Below are 21,620 nucleotides of genomic sequence, written 5' to 3' on the forward strand. Positions count from 1 at the left end.
CGACCTCCAGGAAGCAATGCATGGTGGTTATCACCACGCTGTCTGAACCAGCCCCGGTGTGTGTGTGTGTGTGTGTGTGTGTGTGTGTGTGTGTGTGTGTGTGTGTGTGTGTGTGTCTGTGTCTGTGTGTGTGTGTGTGTGTGTGTGTGTGTGTGTGTGTGTGTGTGTGTGAGTGTGTGTGTGTGTGTCTGTGTGTGTGTGTGTGAGAGAGATGGTACGAACAGGATGTGAACTTCTGCGTGAAACATACGGAAGAGAATGTGCATAGAGATGGGGAAGTGTGTGTGTGTGTGTGTGTGTGTGTGTGTGTGTGTGTGCAGTGTCAAGCCGTTCTGATCGTTATATTTGGCAGCTTAAGGTTCAAGCTCAGGACATGGACTGTACACTGTAGAACAAAGCCAAGCAACTCGCAAACTAGTGCTGGCTTTGTGTCTGTATTGATGAGGCATATTGTTTCTTCTTCTGTATTCATAAGTAATACACACGTGATGAATGACCCTTTATTGTCGGTCGCTGAACTAATGAATTATATTGTAACGTTTGTAAATTCCTATGTTGATGTAATTTATTCAAAATAGAGTTGAAGTCAAGGCCTCATATTTGATTCTTACAACTGTTGTTTACTTGTGGATTCAAATAAAACAATCAAGTGTGTGTTTGTGAGAGAGAGAGAAAGAGAGAGAGAGAGAGAGAGAGAGAGAGACAGAGAGAGAGAGAGAGAGAGAGACAGAGAGAGAGAGGTGGGGGGACAGAGAACGGGAGAGAGGGAGAATGGGGACAATAAGAAGACGTGGGACTGACAGAATGATACATAACGGAATGTCTGTCCCTGCTTTGTCCTGTGTGACTCAGTTGTGTGCCTGCCTGCCTGCGTAAGAGAGAGATAATGTATCCACTGGGTTATGTGAGGATGTTGAAGGTCTGTTACTGTGTGAGCTAACAGTATGATAGAAAGATAAGGAACGGCAGCCAGGCCACAGCGCTCTGTGTCACACTGGTTCTCAACCTGTGGGTCGAGTGACATAAAAGTGACAATTTATGGACTTTTAAGACCTTTTAACACCATTACTGCGTCAAATGTAATCAACAAACTATACTATAAAACGGGTTAAACTTGGCAAATTTGGCCAAATTGGCAAATAATAATAATATAAGAAAGAGGCAACCTTTTGGAAAATAACCGATTTACAAGCTTACAACGCCTCGCTTTGTGTTTGTAACTATACAAGAACATCCTCATCAACTGACAATGTAAACATTTTGACTTTTTTTGACTCTCTCTCTCTCTCTCTCTCTCTCTCTCTCTCTCTCTCTCTCCCTCCAGAGATCTCCAGAGGAGTTCAGCAAGTCCATCCTTATTGGATTCAGAGACAATATGGGTAAGATTAAAACCCCTCTATTACTTCACTGATCGGAGTCCCCCAGGGCTCTGTTCTAGTTACACTAGTATTTCCCTCTACTAGACTAAAATAGTCGATCTACAAGCTCACCATGCGTCACGTTGCAGTGTGTCGTGCCAAACAATGTCTGTCTGTCTGTCTGTCTGTCTGTCTGTCTCTCTCTCTCTCTCTCTCTCTCTCTCTTTCTCTCTCTCTCTTTGCATTCCGTTCTGCTGTTAGATTGTGCTGATGCAAATGAAATGCCTCTTGGTTCGAAAGCAATGTTGTACTTTGGGAGAACATTGGATTAGATGAATAGATAGATAGATAGACCAGGAAAATTATCCTCACAATATTAATTTCTCAAATTCTATACTATATCCGTGGGGACATTTGGCCCACAGAAGTATAGTAATACAAGCAAACACAGTAACATGCACATCACGCACAGAAACACACATGTACACACACTCTCTAGTCGCGCCCTCTCACTCTGTCTCACTGGCCATGGTCCATTACGCTGGTGAGAATTCCCAACCTAACTTTCAGTCACGGTTGACCTGAGCTCCTCTGAAGCAATGAGCTGTTTAGTAAAACTTTTCTGTCAAACTGTAACCCTTTACCCTTTACAGCCTCAGTCCCATGTGACGCACACACACACACACGCACGCACACACACACACACACACACACACACACACACACACACACACACACACACACACACACACACACACACACACACACACACACATAGACAAGCATAACTCTCTCTCACTTGCGCTCCCAGAGCAGGTTGTATAAACACGTTGTGACTCATTCTTTAACATGCTCAGCTAAACTGCCACAAGTGGTGTGTGTGTGTGTGGATGTGTGTCAGTGAACTACTGGTTACACACACAAGCGCAGGCAGAGTTGATTTGTGGCAGTGAGCTCACTGGTTACTCAGTCAGAAGCCCTCCTTGTTTTGGCTGTGAAAGCACCATCAGTGTCTGAGGCTGGCGTCGTTAACTATTGAAAAATAGCAGATATACAAGCTCACAGCGCGGCACCGAGTGCAGATCTGTGTAGATCTGCTATTTTTTTTTAAATCATGAAAATTTGAATTTTGACCCGATTCTATAAGTGTCTTTTGAATCCTTCTAAGGTTTTTGGAAAAACCCTATGTTTCTATGTCAGCAATCTGGCCAGCCATCATCAAAGAAAAGGTCCTTTATCACATAACTGGAGCTCAGTTAGTCTGTTCTTGAGAGACTACTATGACAGTGGTTCTCAAACTTTTTCATGTGAAGGACACCCAAAATGATATTTATTTGGCCACAGACCTCCATCTCAAAATATTTAATTCCAGGGACCCCCCAGAAGCAAAATTTGAGTTACAAACGTTCGCTTTAAAAATACATTATGTTCAAAGATTTGCACACATTTTCAAGACTTTTTCAAAAATAGCAGATCTACAAGCTCGCAGCGCGGCACTCGGTGCCGCGCTGTGAGCTTGTATATCTGCTATTTTTCACTGGTTAAAAGCATTCAATAATTCTAGGCCTAAAATGTATTTACACTCCATTGCGCAAGGGTTTCACCTTCCCAAAAAAGGTGTAGATCTATTGTTAGCTTGTTAGATGGGTTCCTTTTTGGCAAAAGCACGACGCCGTCCTATACTATAAATTAGGCTTAAAAAGAGACAAGGACTGAGACTCGACTCTCTCTCTCTGAGAGTCAGTCATGGGGCACTAATGAGTCAGTCTCTCAGTTGAATCATAGCCTCGGTCGTTACGTTACGTTCGGCTGAACAGCTGCATGGATCTGACTCTGTGCTCTCACGTAATGAGTTGGTTGTTTTTCAGGTGTGCATTCTATTGTTTGGTCTCTCTCTCTCGACGCAGACAGAATGTAACCTTTTGTTTTCTTGGGGTTATTATCATATGTGTCATCAGAAACATCTATATTATGTCTTTGGGATGCCAGTGTTTGTTTTTTTGTATTTTGTATTGACCTTTATCTAACCAGGAGTAAAGTCTGAATGAGATTAAATGGTCTTCTTTTCCAAGGGAGCAAAAGAGCCATTAAAATAAAATCTCCCATAGCTCGGAAGCACTATTAATATTGCAGCCCTCAATTACAGAATGAGTGGTGTGGGATTTGAGGCTGACCCAGATACGTCTATGAATGAGTGAGTGAGTGAATGATGTGTGAGTGATACGTGTCTCACAGAAGATGGTCTTCTTAAGCGCAAGGAGTTGATTTCATAGTCTCTAGCTTTCAGGACACTTTAGAGATGCGACCCAAAAAAGGGGCAATATTTGATCTTACATGAAGAGACAGTACGACACACGCACTGTATTATACATATTAAAGGGTACATTCTGTGTATTATATTTGAACCAGTTATTTTTGAAACAGCAGAAAGTTGAAACAGACAGTAAAGTGAGGAATCTTCCAAATAACGCATCATTTGGCCAAGCCTTCAGGCTGTCCTAGGCCACCACTATCCTACCTTGACCAATTTATGGAATTATTTCGATTCTTTTTTTTTAATCTTTTGAAATAATTATTAATAAAACAAAATGTAGAAAACAACAAATAGAAGCTTATTTACTCACTTCCCAAAGTTGGACTGGGACCCACATATGGGTCCAGAGCCACTGTTTGGTAAACAGTGCTGTAAAGTGACAGGCTTTAGTAGTGAGGTAACACAGTAGGCTTCATTTCTCTGTCTGGATGGAAGACAGAGCAGTATAACGTCGTTGTCGGGTGGAAACCTTGTATGTCCAAAACCGTTGGCTTTGTATTTATCATTTTTAAAATGATTTAAACTAGTGAAAACAGCCGATCTACAAGCACACAACGCCTCGCACCGCGAGACGTTGTGTGCTTGCAGATCAGCTGTTTTCACTACTTTTGTGCGACGGCCTTGTATGATGAAGCAGTGCATTATTAAGCGAAAAAAATTACAAATTCAAAACTTGGAGATAGGAGGTTTCTGCCCGACAGTGGCGATAAGCATTTTAAAATAAGCCACTACTAGGTATTTGTTTCTCTCCTCCTTCTCCTCCTGCTTAACCTCCGTCATCGTGGCCGTAGGGGTCTCGTTGTCATCGACTCTGGGGTCTGGAGGCTGGGGGTGGGGGTTTACATTGTCCTTGCTTTGTTGGACACACGCCCATTGTAAACAACATAACAAACACAACAACTCAAACAAAGCACTGGTTCTGCTTCTGCTGCTGTTTTTTGGTGTATTTGTTTTAGCCAGGAGTGGATGAACCACTTGAGCCTGGCTTACCGGTATGTATACTTCATCAGGTAACAGGATAGGTGGGCACTGGGGACATCTGGGCACCTCAATGTGAAATTGGCTATTGTGTCTAAAATAAAAAAAGAATAATAATATATGAAAAATGGTCTTAATTAAATGTATACATGATAAGAACATGCTTAATCTGTGCATGCTTAATTTCTACAATTGCTACAAAACCTGTATATCCAGTCATTTTGGGGCATAAACAAGAAGTCGAAGGATAGAATTAAGTCTGATAACGATGTACCATGCATGTTCACATCAAGTATACTTCGTTTACATTACTCAATACCATTTTTCATTTAACTTTTTAACATTTTGGACAAAATAGAAAATTTTACATCGAGGTGCCCAGTTGTCCCTTGTGCCCACCTATCCTGTATCCCCTCGTATCGTACCACAAATAGTGAAAATCTACAAGCTCATCAATGTGATGCATCGCGGTGTGTCATGCGATCGTAAAAAAAAGATTGTCTATTAGTATTTTCGCTAAAAATATATCGTCGTTGTCGGGTGGAAAAAGTTTCAAATTTGTACGTTTCTTTCGCAAAGTAAAGCCCTGCTTCATCATACAAGGCCGTCGCACAAAAGTAGTGAAAACAGCAGATCTACAAGCACACAACGCCTCGCGGTGCGAGGCGTTGTGTGCTTGCAGATCGGCTGTTTTCACTAGTTTAAATCATTTTTAAAATGATAAATGCAAAATGAACGGTTTTGGACATACAAGGTTTTCAACCGACAACGACAATATATAACAATAGATGTAATTGTAATTATATTTAGTAACATGACAGGCAAGGACAGATCGACCCAACAGTAAGATGGCATGGCAGACAGGGGCAGATGCCAGGATGCTGACAGAGAAGTGAGAGTTAAAATGAGAAGTGGGAGCTGTGAAAAACAACAACTTTTGCTGTCCTTTTGAAGAGAGAGTGAAGGAAGGCAGGGGCTGGGTGTGTGTGGTGGTGCGTCTGTGGGTGGAGGAGTATTTCCTGTTGAAACAGGGGTGGTGGGGGGGATAAGAGGCCCCGGTTGATGCAGACTTCCACCTGCCGCTTGTAGTTGGTGAAGGCTTTTGTTCCGGTGCTACAAACAGGAGCTTGTTTTTCATTTGTGATGCGCCATAAATTCGTGATTTTGGGCTCTAGGGACATCTTGGGCACCTCAATGTGAGATTGGCTATTTTGTCGAAAATTAAAAAAAAATGAAATGTGTATATTTTGATGCTAATATACCTTTTTGAATACCAGACTTTTACTTGTAACGGAGTATTTGGTGGTATAGTAAAAAAAGTACTTCTTCCACCACTGGTTGATGCCATGATGTCACCTGGACGTCTTCATCTTCCGCCATTTTCTCTCTGGCTTTGAGGTTTCTTTTATAAAAACAAAAGTCCTTTTCCTAGAAATGATGGCTCTGTCTTTGTGCCTCCTTTGTCTTTCTTCTCTCTCCATCGAGGGCTTTAGAGAAGCAGCTGTTTGTCTCTTTATCCAGGGACCCAATTAGACAAAGCCCTTCTATAGGAGCCCCAATTATCAAATGTTGAGGAGGAAGGGGTGTTTGGGGAGGGGGTTCATACTATAGTTACATAAAGGATATAATGGTATAGAAAATGTGCTTCTTGAAAACCTGGAGCACCTCTATACAGCAAGCTTCCCTCCTCACTGTGTTTAAATAAAGTGTACCTGAACCATCACTAGAACCACTGCTCCCATCTCACTGGTACCATCGAAAAGTGAAGGCCTGTCCATAATGTCTCCGACCACCGAACCTTTCGTCGGAAAAGGTCCGGTTCAACTACAAAATGACATCACTCGCAACTTCTGAAAATACCCCCGAATTAGAGACAGTATATACTGGACAGCCCTTAACACCCCGTACTACCAGCCCAAAGTACCATTTGATTGATTGATTGATTGATTGAATACTTTTTTGACAGTTTGCAAAAAAGGCACAGTGGTACAGATTTATACAAAAGGATAACCCCAAAAAAGCCTATGACCTATTTCCTTTGAGGTCCCGTGTGTTCAATTCATCGAGACATTTAAAGACAAACATATAATATACAAAAATATGCAAAACATCATATATAGGGGTAGTAATAAAAAGTGTTTTTTTGAAGGAGGGTAAGGAGTTTTTTTTATGACTGTTGGTAGGGCATTCCACATTATGGTGGCATACAGTAGCAGTAGAACGATTTTAACTCCTTGTTTGAGCCGAATCTGGGTTGAACGAAATTGTTGGAGCTCCCTCTGGTGTTGTGCTTGTGTGTGCGTCACCATCCCAAAGGGAGCAACCAAACTGGTTCCACAGACCAGTAGTCTGAGTGGCAGACTGAAATGGAGCAACGCGTTTAAAATATGCCACTAGGTCTTTGTCTTTTAATAGAAACTGGAAGCCCCTGAGATTTTATCTCCTGCAAAGATTAAAATCTGTATATTAAGGAGATGCTGTGATACTAACTCTAGTCTACAGCAGGGGTCTTCAACATTTTTGAGCCCTTAGCTGAGAGAGAGATGAAGCAGGGACCCCCACCACTACACATTGGGTTCATGTTAAATGTGTGTCTTCAGACATTTCACAACATAAACGCATGTAAACGTAAAAGACCTTTGGCTCGGTACTATGTCCGAGCTTTTCCCCTCTGTACACCAAACCTCCTTCGTGAGAAAATCCCCCCTGGGTGTCCCGACCCACAGTTTGGGAACCACTGCTGTATGGCATGTGTCGTGCGTGCATGCGTGTGTGTGTGTGTGTATGTGCGTGCGTGCGTGCGTGTATGTGTGTGTTTCTCTCTGACTGACTGACTGACTTACTCCCCCTCCTCAAGAAAAGGAACTATTAAAAGCATATCCCTCTCCTGAGGCAGGAGGCAGGGGCATCACAAGGGGGGGGGGGGGGGGGGGGGGGGGGGGGGGGGGGGGGGGGGGGGGAGTGGGACTGAGTTACTAGGGCCCAATTACTAGGGCCCTTAATTATTTAGCTATTGAAAAAAAAGCAGATATACAAGCTCACCGAGTGCGGCGCTGCACAAACTTTCACGATTTGTGCCGCTCGCAATGCTGCACCGAATGCCGCGCTGCGAACTTGTAGATCTGCTATTTTTCAATAGTTTAAAGCACAAAATGTGAGTGAATCCTTGTACCCGGGGCCCAGAATTTGGTGTGACACCCCTGGCGGGAGGGACACGAAGGGTGATCCTTCACCTCTCCAACATCCTGTGCTTGTCACTCACTCTCTCATCTCATCTCATCCGGGGAGTCTTGACCTCCATCCAAACCGTAGAGAGAGGCAGTCCCAATTTAAAGCACTGTCCGAAATATTGGGCGCATGTTCGTATTAACGGCAGGCTTTGTTTCCCTCCCTCACTTAATGTTCTCTCTCACAAAGAGAGAGAGGAGAGGAGAGGAGGTATTCAGTGGAGGTTGTTGTGCTCTCGTGGGTCCATCGCAATCATACGCCCACGCAGCTGTTCCAATTAACCCTGCCGTGCTCGTCGTCTCCACAGCGTCCTTTTGTGAGACGTTGTCTGAGCGCTGGTTTTATATCCACCGTGTTTTTGTTGCACTGTGTGCGCGTGTGCGTGCGTGCAAGCGTGTGAGCGCGTGTACACACAGTGTTAGCATGTTTATGTGAATTTATGCGAGCACTTACTGGCCATTTATTCTTTACTTTGCCTTTTAGTGAGTACTTCTGTCCTTCCGGCTGTCTATGTACCCGTCCGTCTGTCTGTCTGTCTGTCTGTCTGTCTGTCTGTCTGTCTGTGTGCCTGACAGACAATGATGTTGCCAGGCACGGAGAGGAGAGGAGAGGAAAGGGAAGGCTCCGTTGTTGGTACAATGACATTGTCACATTGGATCAGTCAGTCTGCCTGCTGCAGAGCAGAGCACACAGCCATGGGGACCATGATGACGCTGCACTTGTGCTGTTATATTAGCGTCGAGCGACGCGACAGGGGCTGTGGTTTGGACCGCTTCTCAGAAAGGAGCACGAACTTGTAGATCGGCTGTTGTTGTGCATTGTAGGCTTATGTAAATGAAGTTGTCCCCCCCCCCCCCATTTGCCCTACTTTTAAGTCGACTCTGACTTTACTGTTGAGTTATCCTTAATGGAAGACCTCTGTAAAATGTAAGTCTTACGCTGAATAATTCAGTGAATGAGTGAGTGTGTGTGCGCGTGTGCGTCCGTGCGTGCATGCATACACAAAAGGTGTGACGAATAGGCTGCAAAAAAAAGCCAGTCAGTCAGTGTTTTAAACGTAAACAACACCTGATCCCGATGTGGTTCCCTCCCTCTGTTTGGGGGGTAAACATGACCTGTGAACCCCATGCCATGGCAGTTATCACTGTGCTCCGTTTGCTCTCTGTCTGTCAGTCAGTTAGCAACAAGGTCAGTGGTAGTGGCCTAGTGGGCCAACAAACATACTGTACAGGGGCGTCACAAGGGGGGGAAAAGTGGGACTGAGTTACTAGGGCCCAAGATGGAGGGACCTTCATTATTTTATACTTTAGCTATTGAAAATAGCAAATCAACGAGTGCCGTGCTGTGAGCTTGTATGTCTGCTATTTCTCAATAGTTAAAGCACAAAATAAGGGGTAATAATGCGTTCCCAGTATAAATGGGTTAAACCCCCTCCCCTATGAAGGACATTCATGGGGGGCCCTGCAGTGAATCCTTGTACCACTGGGCCCAGAATTTGGTGCGACACCCCTGGTAGTGGGCCTACACACGTACTGTAACCTGTGCAGTATTAAGTACCAGCAGCAGGTCCTGGGGGAGAGCGGTCGTGTCGTGCGGGTGCACAGCTCTGTTGTTTTTTGCTTAAGTGTGATGGCGTAACCTAGTTCTTGTGATCTGATCTGTGTTGTTGCTGCCAGATGTAAGCAAGGCTGGTTCGGGTTGAGCGGGCAGCCTCAGGCAAGGGCATGAGAGGAGAGAGAGAGAGAGAAAGAGAGAGAGAGAGAGAGAGAGAGAGAGAGAGAGAGAGAGAGAGAGAGAGAGAGAGAGAGAGAGGAGTCGGCTTGATTTATACTTAGCGCACCGGAAACACGGCCAATCCACAAGCTCACAACGCGTTGCAGTCGCAACCAGGGGTGTCGCACCAAATTCTGGGCCCTGCCGCCCTGGGTACTTTAACTATTGAAAAATAGCAGATAATACAAGCTCAAGATATATACAAGATATATTATGCGAGCTTGTAGATCTGCTATTTTTGAAAAATCGTGAAAATGTGTCTTTGAATATTTCAAATCTTGTGGTGCTCAAACCTTTTCATGTGAATCACCCCCAAAATGATAGGTATTTGGCCACAGACCCCATCTCAAAATATTTAGTTCCAGGGACCCCCCAGAAGCAAAATTTGAGTTACAAATGTTCGCTTAAAAAAATACATATATTCAAAGATTTGCACACATTTTCACGACTTTTCAAAAATAGCAGCTACTGTACAAGCTCACAGCGGGGCACCGAATGCCACGCTGCGAGCTTGTATAATTGCTATTTTTCAATAGCTAAAGTAGCTCCCACTTTTCCCCCCTTGTGACGCCCCTGGCCGTAATGTGTTGTGAGCTTGTTGATCGGCAATTCTTTGGGAGGTTCGCAGCTGAGAGTAAATCAAGCAGAAGGGCAGTCTCACATGCTGTCTCACAGCTCTCATGTCGTTCCTTACCTTTGGTTTGACAGGCCATTGCAGGTGGTGTAAAGTAACTAAGTACATTTACTCAAGTATTGTACTGTGATCTTGTTGATCACCCATTTTCAAAAGATTTTTAATACATTTTGGACTTGTGAAATGGGACCTTCTGCACAATGAGTACTTTCTACTTTTTTGATACCAATACTTTTGTATTTATACTTTTAATCCAGACCTTTACTTGTAAAAGCGTAATTTTTACATTGCAATATTGATACTTTTTTCCACCACTGGGCCATGTCTGTGTGTGTGTGTGTGTGTGTGTGTGTGTGTGTGTGTGTGTGTGTGTGTGTGTGTGTGTGTGTGTGTGTGTGTGTGTGTGTGTGTGTGTGTGTGTGTGTGTGTGTGTGTGTGTGTGTGCGTGCGTGGGTGAGTTGGGTGAGAGAGAGAGAGAGAGACTCAGTTTCAGTAAAATATTCATTGCCCAATTATTAACTATACGGACGTCGGTTTAATTCAGATGTTTTCACAGAATATTGAAGAAACCTCAAATCGTAATTTGCAAGAAAGAAAGAACACATTTTCAGCATGGAATGGATATGGTGTGATAATTAATCTTATTCACCAGGGAGAAATCTATTTTAAGTCACCTGGCTAGCAGTGGTGATGATAAGTGCTTTTTAAATGAGAGGGTGCCCTGTTTAAGAGAGGTGCAGTGTGTAAATAGTTCCACGTGTGTGTGTGTGTGTGTGTGTGTGTGTGTGTGTGTGTGTGTGTGTGTGTGTGTGTGTGTGTGTGTGTGTGTGTGTGCGTGCGTGTGCGTAAGTGCGCAGCAGTAACATGTAATATTTATACATTTTATTCTTACTTGAACCAGACAACTAAAGTTAAGACAGTGGCGGAAGAAGTACTTTCTTTTAGTTAAGTAGAAATAGCACAATAGAAAATACGCAAACACAAAAGTATTGACACAAAAGTATATGACAATAGCAAAGTAAAAGTAATTGCATTTTTACAGTATGTGGCTTTTAAAGGTGTCTGACTGTGAGTGTGCTGTGTTCAAGTTGTCTCACTGGCTACTCAGTCCTATTGCCTTTATAGTCTTTTTCCATGTATGGATAATAGTGGCAAGAGTAACTTGATTACCTCAAGAATATGACAATAAAATAACTTGGGGACTTTTCATTGTTCTGAACTTTTTATTGTATCCCGATCCCGTTTGCTGAACTTGCACAGACATGGACAAATCAAACAAGAGATTAGGCAACTACAGTATTTGTTGGTCATTTCATTGGAAATGCAGATCAGTGTTACTTTCCAGCACTCTCCATCCTTGTTACACCGGTCAGGTCGCAGGGTGCGGTGCGGTCGTTCTTCATGGACAGTTTGGTGCGACACTCTTTCAGGTCCAACCATGACTCACAATGATCAGGATATCCAGATATTGAAAAATACCTGCAATCACAGAGATAAAGTGAGCAACACTTTTTTTAGACTTGAGTTCATTAATCATTTTTGAGCGGTGCAAACCGCTCCTAAAAGTGGCTGTGCGTGTGTCTGTAGCCTTTTCCCTTAGCGTTTTGCCATAGCATGTGTGTAGCATAGCCTGTGTACATCCTAGACTCAAATCCTAGTCTGAAGACGTTATGCAAGCACGACCACCGCTCACTTCACATTGTGTGTGATTTTCGGTATTTGTCTCATTCCTAAGATAATAATTTGATTACAATGAATGTAGTACACTCATTGATTCCGGATGGGAGACCCAAATGCATTTGGGTACCGAATCAGTGGGGGTAAATTTACTATATATATATTTTGTCACATGCGACAAATACCAAAAGATATTATTGAACTCAAGTCTCCAACTCTCCATGGCATGAGTAATCAATAGAAAAAGTCATTTTGGCGGTGAACTACACCTTTAAGCTCTATATTCTGCTAGCAATCATTGCTATACAGAGTTTTTATTCAGATTTGTTGTTAACACATTTTTAAGGAGGCTTCGGCAATTTCAGTCAAACAGGAGAGAGCACCCATTTATCTGTTTCAATTTTGTCGTGTTCCAGTTCTGTCTGCTCATTTCACTGTGTCATCACTTCCAATTTCACGTGTTTACCCCATATCCTGGATGAATTCTCTCTCCTGATTGGATCAAAATGGTATCCCAATGCATTTTCTGTTTACTAAAGAGCTGGAGAGACAGGGACACCCCTGTTACTGAACAAACACTGTCATAATATAGATTTGATTGCACAAGTGAATTTGGCTGGCTACTTACGCAGAACAGCAGTCTGCACCTTTCTCACTGCAGCTGCAGTCCAGGCACTGACTGGTCCTCCATTTGGAGCCTACTGCATGCCATGTTCCATCCTCCTCATCATAGCAATGAGTCCTACCTCCTATGGATACATAATATAGGCAAATTAACTCTCTCTCTCTCTGGGCTCTATTTAGATTGTCTTAACCCATTTAGGCCTAGAATTATTGAATGCTTTAGCTATGGAAAAATAGCAGATATACAAGCTCACAGCGCGGCACTGAGTGCCGCTCTGCGAGCTTGTAGATCTGCTATTTTATAGGCAAATTAACTCTCTCTCTCTCTGGTCTCTATTTAGATTGTCTTAACCCATTTAGGCCTAGAATTATTGAATGCTTTAGCTATGGAAAAATAGCAGATATACAAGCTCATCTAAGCGAACGTTTGTAACTCAAATTTTGCTTCTGGGGGGGTCCCTGGAACTAGATATTTTGAGATGCGGGTCCATGGCCAAATAAATATCATTTTGGGGGTCCTTCACATGAAAAGGTTTGAGAACCACTGACATAGTAGTCTCTCAAGAACAGACCAACTGAGCTCCAGTTAAGTGAAAAGGACCTTTTCTTTGACGATGGCTAGCCAGATTGCTGACATAGAAACATGGGTTTTTCAAAAAATCTTAGAAGGATTCAAAAGACAAAATTCAAATTTGCACGATTTTTCAAAAATAGCAGATCTACAAGCTCGCAGCGCTGTGAGCTTGTATATCTGCTATTTTTCAATAGTTAAAGCATAAAATAATGATACACAATAATGTGTACCCGTTCTAAATGGGGTACCAGCTCTTATGCCTTAACTTAAAGGCCTGTCCATACTGTCTCCGACCACCGAACTTTTCATCAGAAAGGTCCGTTTCAACTACAAAATGACATCACTTGCAGTTGCATCATCTGAAAGCCTTACCCTGAATTAGAGTGAATTGGCAGAAAGCATGTATCACTGAAGGCAGGGCACATATCAGTAGAGCTGGAACCAAGTGTTTCTTCACAAGGACAAAAGAAAAAAGAGTTTTAATGAACTGGCTTTGATGAATCTGTATGTTTAATTTTGCATCATTTATTTACCTTTTTGTTATGCTGAGATTGTTAATCAGAACACACACTAACAACATTGGTGTGTGTAATAAATAATAAACAGATAACATATACAAAGCAAAACAAAATGTGTAGTCATTTGTAGTCAAAAACATTTGTAGTCATCTTTCATTAGATAAACTGCAACTAAAAATGACTACCATAGATTTATATGTATCCAAGGAAAACAAAACTCACCATGGTGGCAGCTGAGTGGGACCAATGCTTGTCTGCTTATGTGAATATGTTGCACTTGATGTGTGCTTGCCTCTGGTTTATAACTAGTGAGTACTCAGGGACTTTGGAATTAAATAAAGGGAGGAGGGATGTTACTGGAAACCTTCAACAAAACTCAGTCATTTCCAAAAAAAAGAGTGAGACCACAGAATATGACATAGGGATTTAGGGTTAGACAAATCCGCAAGAGATTAGGCAACTATACTTGTTTGTTGGTCATTTATTTATTGGAAATTAAGATCAGTATTTCATCCAATTTAGGCCTAACAAACACCACAGTATCAGTATTAGGCCTACTTTCCTACACCGGCGATCCTTGTTACACCGGTGCAGGGTGCAGTGGGGTCGTTCTTCATGTACAGTTTCTCACGACAGTCATTCAGATCCAACTTTGCCACACAATGATCAGGAAATACAGTATGTCTTGACCTGCAATCACAGAGTTAGAAGTGATACTTTTTGGGTTAAAATGAAATGTTTGTTAGAAGAAAAGGTTTAGAAGAAAGGTTTAAGCTCTATTCTGATAGTAATCATTGCTAGTGTTTGTTCAGATTTATTTGTAAACAGAAAATACATTTTCAGGTGTCTTGCCAATTTAAGCCAAACAGGAGAGAGTACCCATTTATCTGCTTCAATATTATAGTGTTCCATGTTCCAATTTTGTCTGCTCATTTCATCGTGTCATCACATTTCCGATTTCACATGTTTACCATTCCTGTATAAGTTCTCTTTTCTAGTTGTATCAAATTGGTATCCCAATGCATTTTCTATTTACTAAAGAGCTGGAGAGACAGGGACACCCCTGTTACTGAACAAACACTCTCTATATAGCAATGATTACTAGCAGAATATAGAGCTTATTAGTTGATTAATTCACTTATTTTACTGCGCCTTTAACATTAGAAAATGTAATGGCTTCTAACTTCACAAGTGAATCAATTGCCTTTTAAATGGTGGTACTTACGGATGACAGCACAATGCACCATCCCGCCCGCAGCTACAGCCCAGGCACTGACTGTTCCTCCAATCTGAGCCTACTGCATGCCATGTCCCATCCACCTCATCATGACAGTGAGTCATACCTATATCCATAGGTATACATAATAACGTCACTGTCGGGCAGAAACCTCGTATCTCCAAGTTTCAAATTTGTAATTTTTGTTCGCAAAGTAAAGCACTACTTCATCGCACAAGGCCGTCGCACAAAAGTAGTGAAAACAGCTGATCTATCTGTTTTCACTAGTTTAAATCATTTTTAAAATGAAAAATCCAAAACAAACGGTTTTGGACATACAAGGTTTCCACCTGACAATAATATAGGCAAATTAACTTAACCTTTTAACTTTGTTACAGACTACAACTGTAGTGGCAGCAGTGGCTGCTCTGCTGGTTTTACCTGGCTTCAAGGGTGTTCCAAAGCATCCAGCATGTACGACTGAAGGCAGGAGGGCACATGACAGTAAAGCTAGAAGAACCAAGTATTTCTTCACAAGGAAAAATACAAATTAATAATTTTATAGCTTTAATATACTGGCTTTGATGAATCAGGATATTATGTATAAATAGCTCATAATAGGACATGTAGTTATCTTTCATTAGATACACTACAACTAAAAATTACTATATTTATGGTACATGTAAAGCAAAACTCACCATGGTGGCAGCTGCGTAGGACCACTGGTTGTCTGCTTATATGAATATGTTGCACTTGATGTGTTTTTGCCTCTGGTTTATAACTAAAGTCCTCAGGGACTTTGGAATTAAGTAAAGGGAGGAGGGATGTTCCTGGAATCCTTCAACAAAACTTATGAGTCATTTCCAAAAAAAGGGAGACCACAGAATATGATGAAACAATCTCACAAACACGTTTCAAAGGGCATATTTATATGTGAGATATGAGTGGGAACATGGAGTATACAAGTATGTAAATGAGTAGTCTGGTTGGTGGACAGACTCTTATTATACTGTTGCTATATTACATATAGCTTAAAGACACCAACAACTGCAGGTGGTGTCCATAGTAGTCCTTGTTTAGGCGCAGGGCCGTGAATAGGCCAAACAGACAGACTAAAATAACCCAAAAGAGACACCTGTCCTCACAGAGGGGACTCAAATGAAGTCTAACATCACATTACAGCCATAATAAAGGCTTACATTTTATATTATACATTTGAGTACTTCACCATTATAGAACTCCTAGGTCCATGTGTCATGTAGAGAGCGAATATAATGGTAAATTAAATGTACGTTACATTTATTGTGTTAGATGTAGTATCATGTCATTACCAATATATTATTTAACAAATCAAATAATCTCTATAATCCATGTTTTCCTTTTCTTCATGTGAACATACAGGTCAGTTTGGGTAGTACAGTAGAATAAACTATTCTCATGTCGTCAGCGTCTCATTGGCTACGGAGTCCTACAGTCCCAAGAAAAAGGACAGGCACTCAGCATAAATGACACCACGTTTGTGACTTTTTCCATTTATGCTTTGTAGCAAGAGTAACTTGATTACCTCAAGAATATGACAATAAAAAGACTCTGGGACTTTAATTGTTAGGAACTTTTATTGAATCCTGAATCCGTTTGCTGAACTTGCACAGACATGGACAAATATGCAAGAGATTAGGCAACTATACTTGTTGTTGGTCATTTTTATTGGAAATTAAGATCAGTATTTCAGCCAATTTAGGCCTAACAAACTTCACAGTATTACTTTCCTACACCGTAAATAACCTCATCAGTGATGCAGGGTGCAGTGGGGTCGTTCTTCATGTACAGTTGCTCAAGACAGTCATGATCAAACCTTGCCACACAATAATCAGGAAATTTGGTATGTCTTCCCCTGCAATCACAAAAAAAATCACAGTGTTAAAGGTAGTGATATTTATTCGGTTAAAACAAAATGTTGTTTAAAGAAATACTAATATTATATTACTTATATATAGTCTGATAATAATCATTGCTATGAGTTCATGTATGAGTTCTCTCTCCTGATTGGATCAAATTGGTATCCCAATGTATTTTCTGTTTACTAAAGAGCTGGAGAGACAAGGACACCCCTGTTACTGAACAAACACTCTCTATATAGCAATGATTACTATCAGAATATAGAGCTATTTAACACTTATTTTAATGGCTTACCACTTCACAAGCGAAGCCTTTTAAATGGTGGTACTTACGCAGAACAGCATCGTGTTGTGCCATCCTTCTCGCAGCTGCATTTTGTGCACTCACTGTTCGTCCAAGCAGAGCCAAATTCATGCCATGTCCCATCCACGTCATCATTACAGCGAGTCATACCTATATCCATAGGTATACATAATATAGGCAAATTAACTTAACCTTTTAACTTTGTTACAGAATACAACTGTAGTGGCAGCAGTAGCTGCTCTGCTGGTTTTACCTTGCTCCTTGAGCTTTCCAAAGCAGTAGCATTGTATCACTGAAGGCAGGAGGGCACATGACAGTAAAGCTAGAAGAACCAAGTATTTCTTCACAAGGAAAGAGAAAAATAAATATATATAGTTTTAATAAACTGGCTTTGATGAATCAGGATATTATGTATTAATAGATCATAATAGGACATGTAGTTATCTTTCATTAGAAACACTTCAACTAAAAATGACTATATTTATATTTAAAGCAAAACTCACCATGGTGGCAGCTGCGTAGGACCACTGGTTGTCTCCTTATGTGAATATGTTGCACTTGATGTGTGCTTGCCCCTGGTTTATAATTTAGTGCGTCCTCAGGGACTTTGGAATTAAATAAATAGAGGGGAGGCGGGGGGGCTGTTACTGGAAACCTCCAACGAAACTCAGTCATTTCCCCAAAAAAGGGTGAGACCACAGAATATGATGAAACAGTCACAAACACGTTTCAAAGGGTGTATTTATATGTGAGATAGAAGTGAGAAAAAGGAGTATACAGGTATGTAAATAAATGGGTAGTCTGGTTGGTAGACATACTCTTATTATACTGTAGCTACAGTATATTACATATAGCTTAAACAACTGCAGGCGGTGTCCATAGTCCTTGTTTAGGCACAGGGCAGAGAATAGGCCAAACAGACAGACTTAAACAACCCAGAGGGGGCTCACATGAAGCTGTCTAACGGCATCATTACAGCTGGAATAAAGGCTTATATTTTAGAGAAATATAATACATTTTCCAAGTCCATGTGTCATGTGGAAAGCGAATATAATGGTAATTTAAATGTATGTTACATTATTGTGTTAAATGTAGTATCATGCCATTACCAAGCTATTATTTATCATTTTCTTCTTCAGCTTGGATAGTACGGTAAGATACAAAACAATTCTCATTCTCAGTTGTCAGTATTTCAAGTTGTCTCACTGGCTACTGAGTCCTGTAAGAAAAAGGCACTCAGACACCACATTTGTTTCCATTTCCATTTTTCCATTTTTCCATTTATGGTTTGTAGATAGAGAACTAGATTACCTCAAGAATATGGCAATAAAATGACTCTGGGAGACTTTAATTGTTAGGAACTTTATTGTATCCTGATTCTGTTGTACCCTGAACTTGCACAGACATGGACAAATCTGCAAGAGATACTTGTTTGTTGGTCATTTTCATAGGAAAGAATAGTAAGATCAGTATTTCAGACAATTTACGCCTAACAAACATCACAGTATTACCTTCCCACACCGCTCAACCCTGTCACACTGGTGCAGGGAGCAGTGGGGTCGTTCTTCATGTACAGTTTGTACTCGCACTCATTCACATCCAGCCTTTGAACACAATGATCAGGAAATCCAGATAGTGTTGTATACCTGCAATCACAGAGTTAAAGGGATATTTCACTTAAAAAAAGGTAATTTTATAATCTACTCAAACTTTAATAAGCCCCCCAGACATAGATATTTGATATTGATTTTATCAGACACGTCCCCCTTCCCATACAACCCCATTGTAACCTTAAACAACGTCCTTGGTTCTGGTGACTCATACTGCCCTCCTTAGGCGCAATTACTTTATTATATATATATATATATATATATATATATATATATATATATATATATATATATATCTATATTAGAAGGACAGTATCAGTAACCAGATCCAAGGACGGGTGCTTTTGATGAATCTTACATGGTTAAAATGGACGTATACTTATAACGTAGGGCATCTCAAGGACAAGGACACCCCTGTTACAGAAACAAACGCTCTCTATATAGCAATAATTACTATCAGAATATAGAGCTATTTAACACTTATTTTAATGGCTTTTCACTTTACAAGTGAATCAATTGCCTTGTAAATGGTGGTACTTACGGAGTACAGCAGGATGTTCCGCCATTCGAGGAGCAGCTGCAGCTTGTGCACCGACTGTTCTTCCATTCGGAGCCTACTGCATGCCATGTTCCATCCACCTTATCCTTACAACCAAAGAATTACAATATTTATACCTGTAAGTGTCTAAAACTCACCATGGTGGCAGCTGAGTGGGACCAATGGTTGTCTCTGCTACAGTATGTTGTAGTTGATGTGTGCTGGCCTCTAGAAACCTGAACAGCATGAGAGGAAAGTCTCCCAAACGCTTGGGAGACTTTCCTCTTGTATTTATACAAGTGAGATTGTATGTAAATGAGAAGTCTGATTGGTGGACAGACCCTTAATAGTTATATTCTTTCTACATGTAGCATGGCGAGACACACATAAGCAGGTGGTGTGCATAGTAGTCCTTGTTTAGGCACAGGGCTGTGAATAGGCCAAACAGACAGACTTAAATAACTCAAAAGAGACACCTGTCCTCACAGAGGAGGCTCACATAACATCATACAAACCAAAGGACCCATCTTTGGTAATCGGCTTATAATGAAACAAAGATTGTGCTTGGCACACAATTGCACTTGGGAAAGCCATCCCAAACCTAAAGGCTTATAACTTTTGCAAAATATTATACATTTTAGTACTTCGTCAATTATAGGACTCATCCTAAGTCTATGTGTCATGTAGAGGGCAGATGGCAATTTACTTTACATTTATTGTGTTAACTGTAGAATAATGTCATTATCTGATATCTCATATCAGTGGCGTATCAATATCTGATGTGGTCATATTTCCTGTACAATTTTAAGAATTTGCTCAGTGGAAAAAAGAAAAGAAACTATGCTCAAACTCAATTCCCATTATTGTAAGATATCTGATGCTATCTCTATTCTATTGATAACTCATTGAATTCTTTCTCCAGCAATTCCCAGATTCAGTTCTACCACTCTGTAAACATTTTACTTCTTGGAGAAAGAACAAATAAAACTAGAAATACTGTTCCTTCGAAACAGTGTGGGCTCGATTCCAACCCAACAAATAGGATACTTTAAGGTACTGTAAGGTACAGTACCTTACAGTATTGTACTGTACCTTACTATACTGTACTGCACCTTACTGTACTGTACTGTACTGTACTGTACTGTACTGTACTGTAACTTACTGTACTTTACTGTACTCTACTGTACTTTACTGTATTCTACTGTAACTTACTGTACTTTACTGTACTCTACTGTACCTTACTGTACTGTACTCTACTGTACCTTACTGTACTGTACTGTACCTTACTGTACTATACTATACTGTACTCTACTGTACCGTACTGTACCTTACTGTACTGTACTCTACTGTACCTTACTATACTGTACTTTACTGTACTCTACTGTACTTTACTGTACTCCACTGTACCTTACTGTACTTTATTCTACTTTACTGTACTTTATTGTACTTTACTGTACTCTACTGTACCTTACTGTACTGTATTGTACTTTACTGTACCTTACTGTACTGTACTCTACTGTACCTTTCTGTACTGTACCTTTCTGTACCTTACTGTACTTTACTGTACTCTACTGAACCTTACTGTACTTTTACTGTACTCTACTGAACCTTACTGTACTGTACATATTCTATGTGTTCTAGATCTACATTTTTGATTCTGTGTTTGGGAACCAGCAACTGTCAAATGGACTCCAACTGTAGTGGAGTATATTGAGTGCATATACTGTAGGCTAACAATCCCAGATCACATCTGTCCTCCACTATGTCTATAACCAAGGCGTTCTTCTATGTGGCCACTCCAGACTGAGGAGTGGAGCATGGCTTTTATTGTGTTTGTGGATCTGACTTGGAAATGCATTGGTTTTGATATCTCCCTGACAACCAACAACAACCACTAATATGGCTGACTGTCCCTGCGGGCTCTAGGATATATGGCTATGGGATTTACATCCCATCGCCCGGACTTGATTCTTGATCACAGCTGTGTAATCAGTAGAGTGGAGAGGGACATTTATTTATAGTTTTAACTATAACTATAGTTTTATACATCACACAGCTTAGACATTTGGATCAAATCAGAGAGCAGACCTGTGTGAACGCAATGATATAGATAGCATATCTGAAGTGTGAACACTGCAGCCACAGCGCCTTAACATAAACATGGGTCTATTATCCTTCTCTCCACTCTACTAAACCCATTGGAAATGCATTGGGTGCTTAAAGTTAAACATTTTTATTTTTTTATATTTATACTACAAAACATTTCAAAACCAAAAGTACAAGCACACGTGTCCTCAGTAAGCTGAACACATAAAAATTTGAATGGTGTTGAAAGGTGTAAGCGTTTAAGAGATGAAGCGCGCCAAAGTTTTGAGG

At 40.9% G+C, this 21,620-nt stretch overlaps 1 protein-coding gene and 1 long non-coding RNA gene across 2 annotated transcripts in view; one reads left to right on the plus strand and one right to left on the minus strand.

Moving 5' to 3' along the window:
• Nucleotides 1-21,620, plus strand: part of rbm38 (RNA binding motif protein 38) — a 32,056-nt gene that overhangs the window by 7,539 nt on the left and 2,897 nt on the right. The window contains exon 3 of the mRNA XM_080733845.1: nt 1,325-1,379. Within this exon, the coding sequence (XP_080589971.1) occupies nt 1,325-1,379 (55 nt within the window). The remainder of the gene's footprint in view (nt 1-1,324; nt 1,380-21,620) is intronic.
• LOC308291716 lies at nt 11,489-17,700 on the minus strand. Its single transcript, XR_013962358.1, has 10 exons — nt 17,600-17,700; nt 17,350-17,437; nt 17,126-17,246; nt 15,593-16,788; nt 15,336-15,423; nt 14,904-15,021; nt 13,901-14,368; nt 13,533-13,611; nt 12,591-12,711; nt 11,489-11,764 (listed from the first exon to the last, which is right to left on the minus strand). It is a non-coding gene; the product is annotated as an uncharacterized lncRNA (long non-coding RNA).

The sequence above is a fragment of the Nannobrachium achirus genome (genome assembly GCF_963921795.1).
Source record: "Nannobrachium achirus genome assembly, chromosome: 9".
In the NCBI taxonomy this organism is placed as follows: Eukaryota; Metazoa; Chordata; class Actinopteri; order Myctophiformes; family Myctophidae; genus Nannobrachium; species Nannobrachium achirus.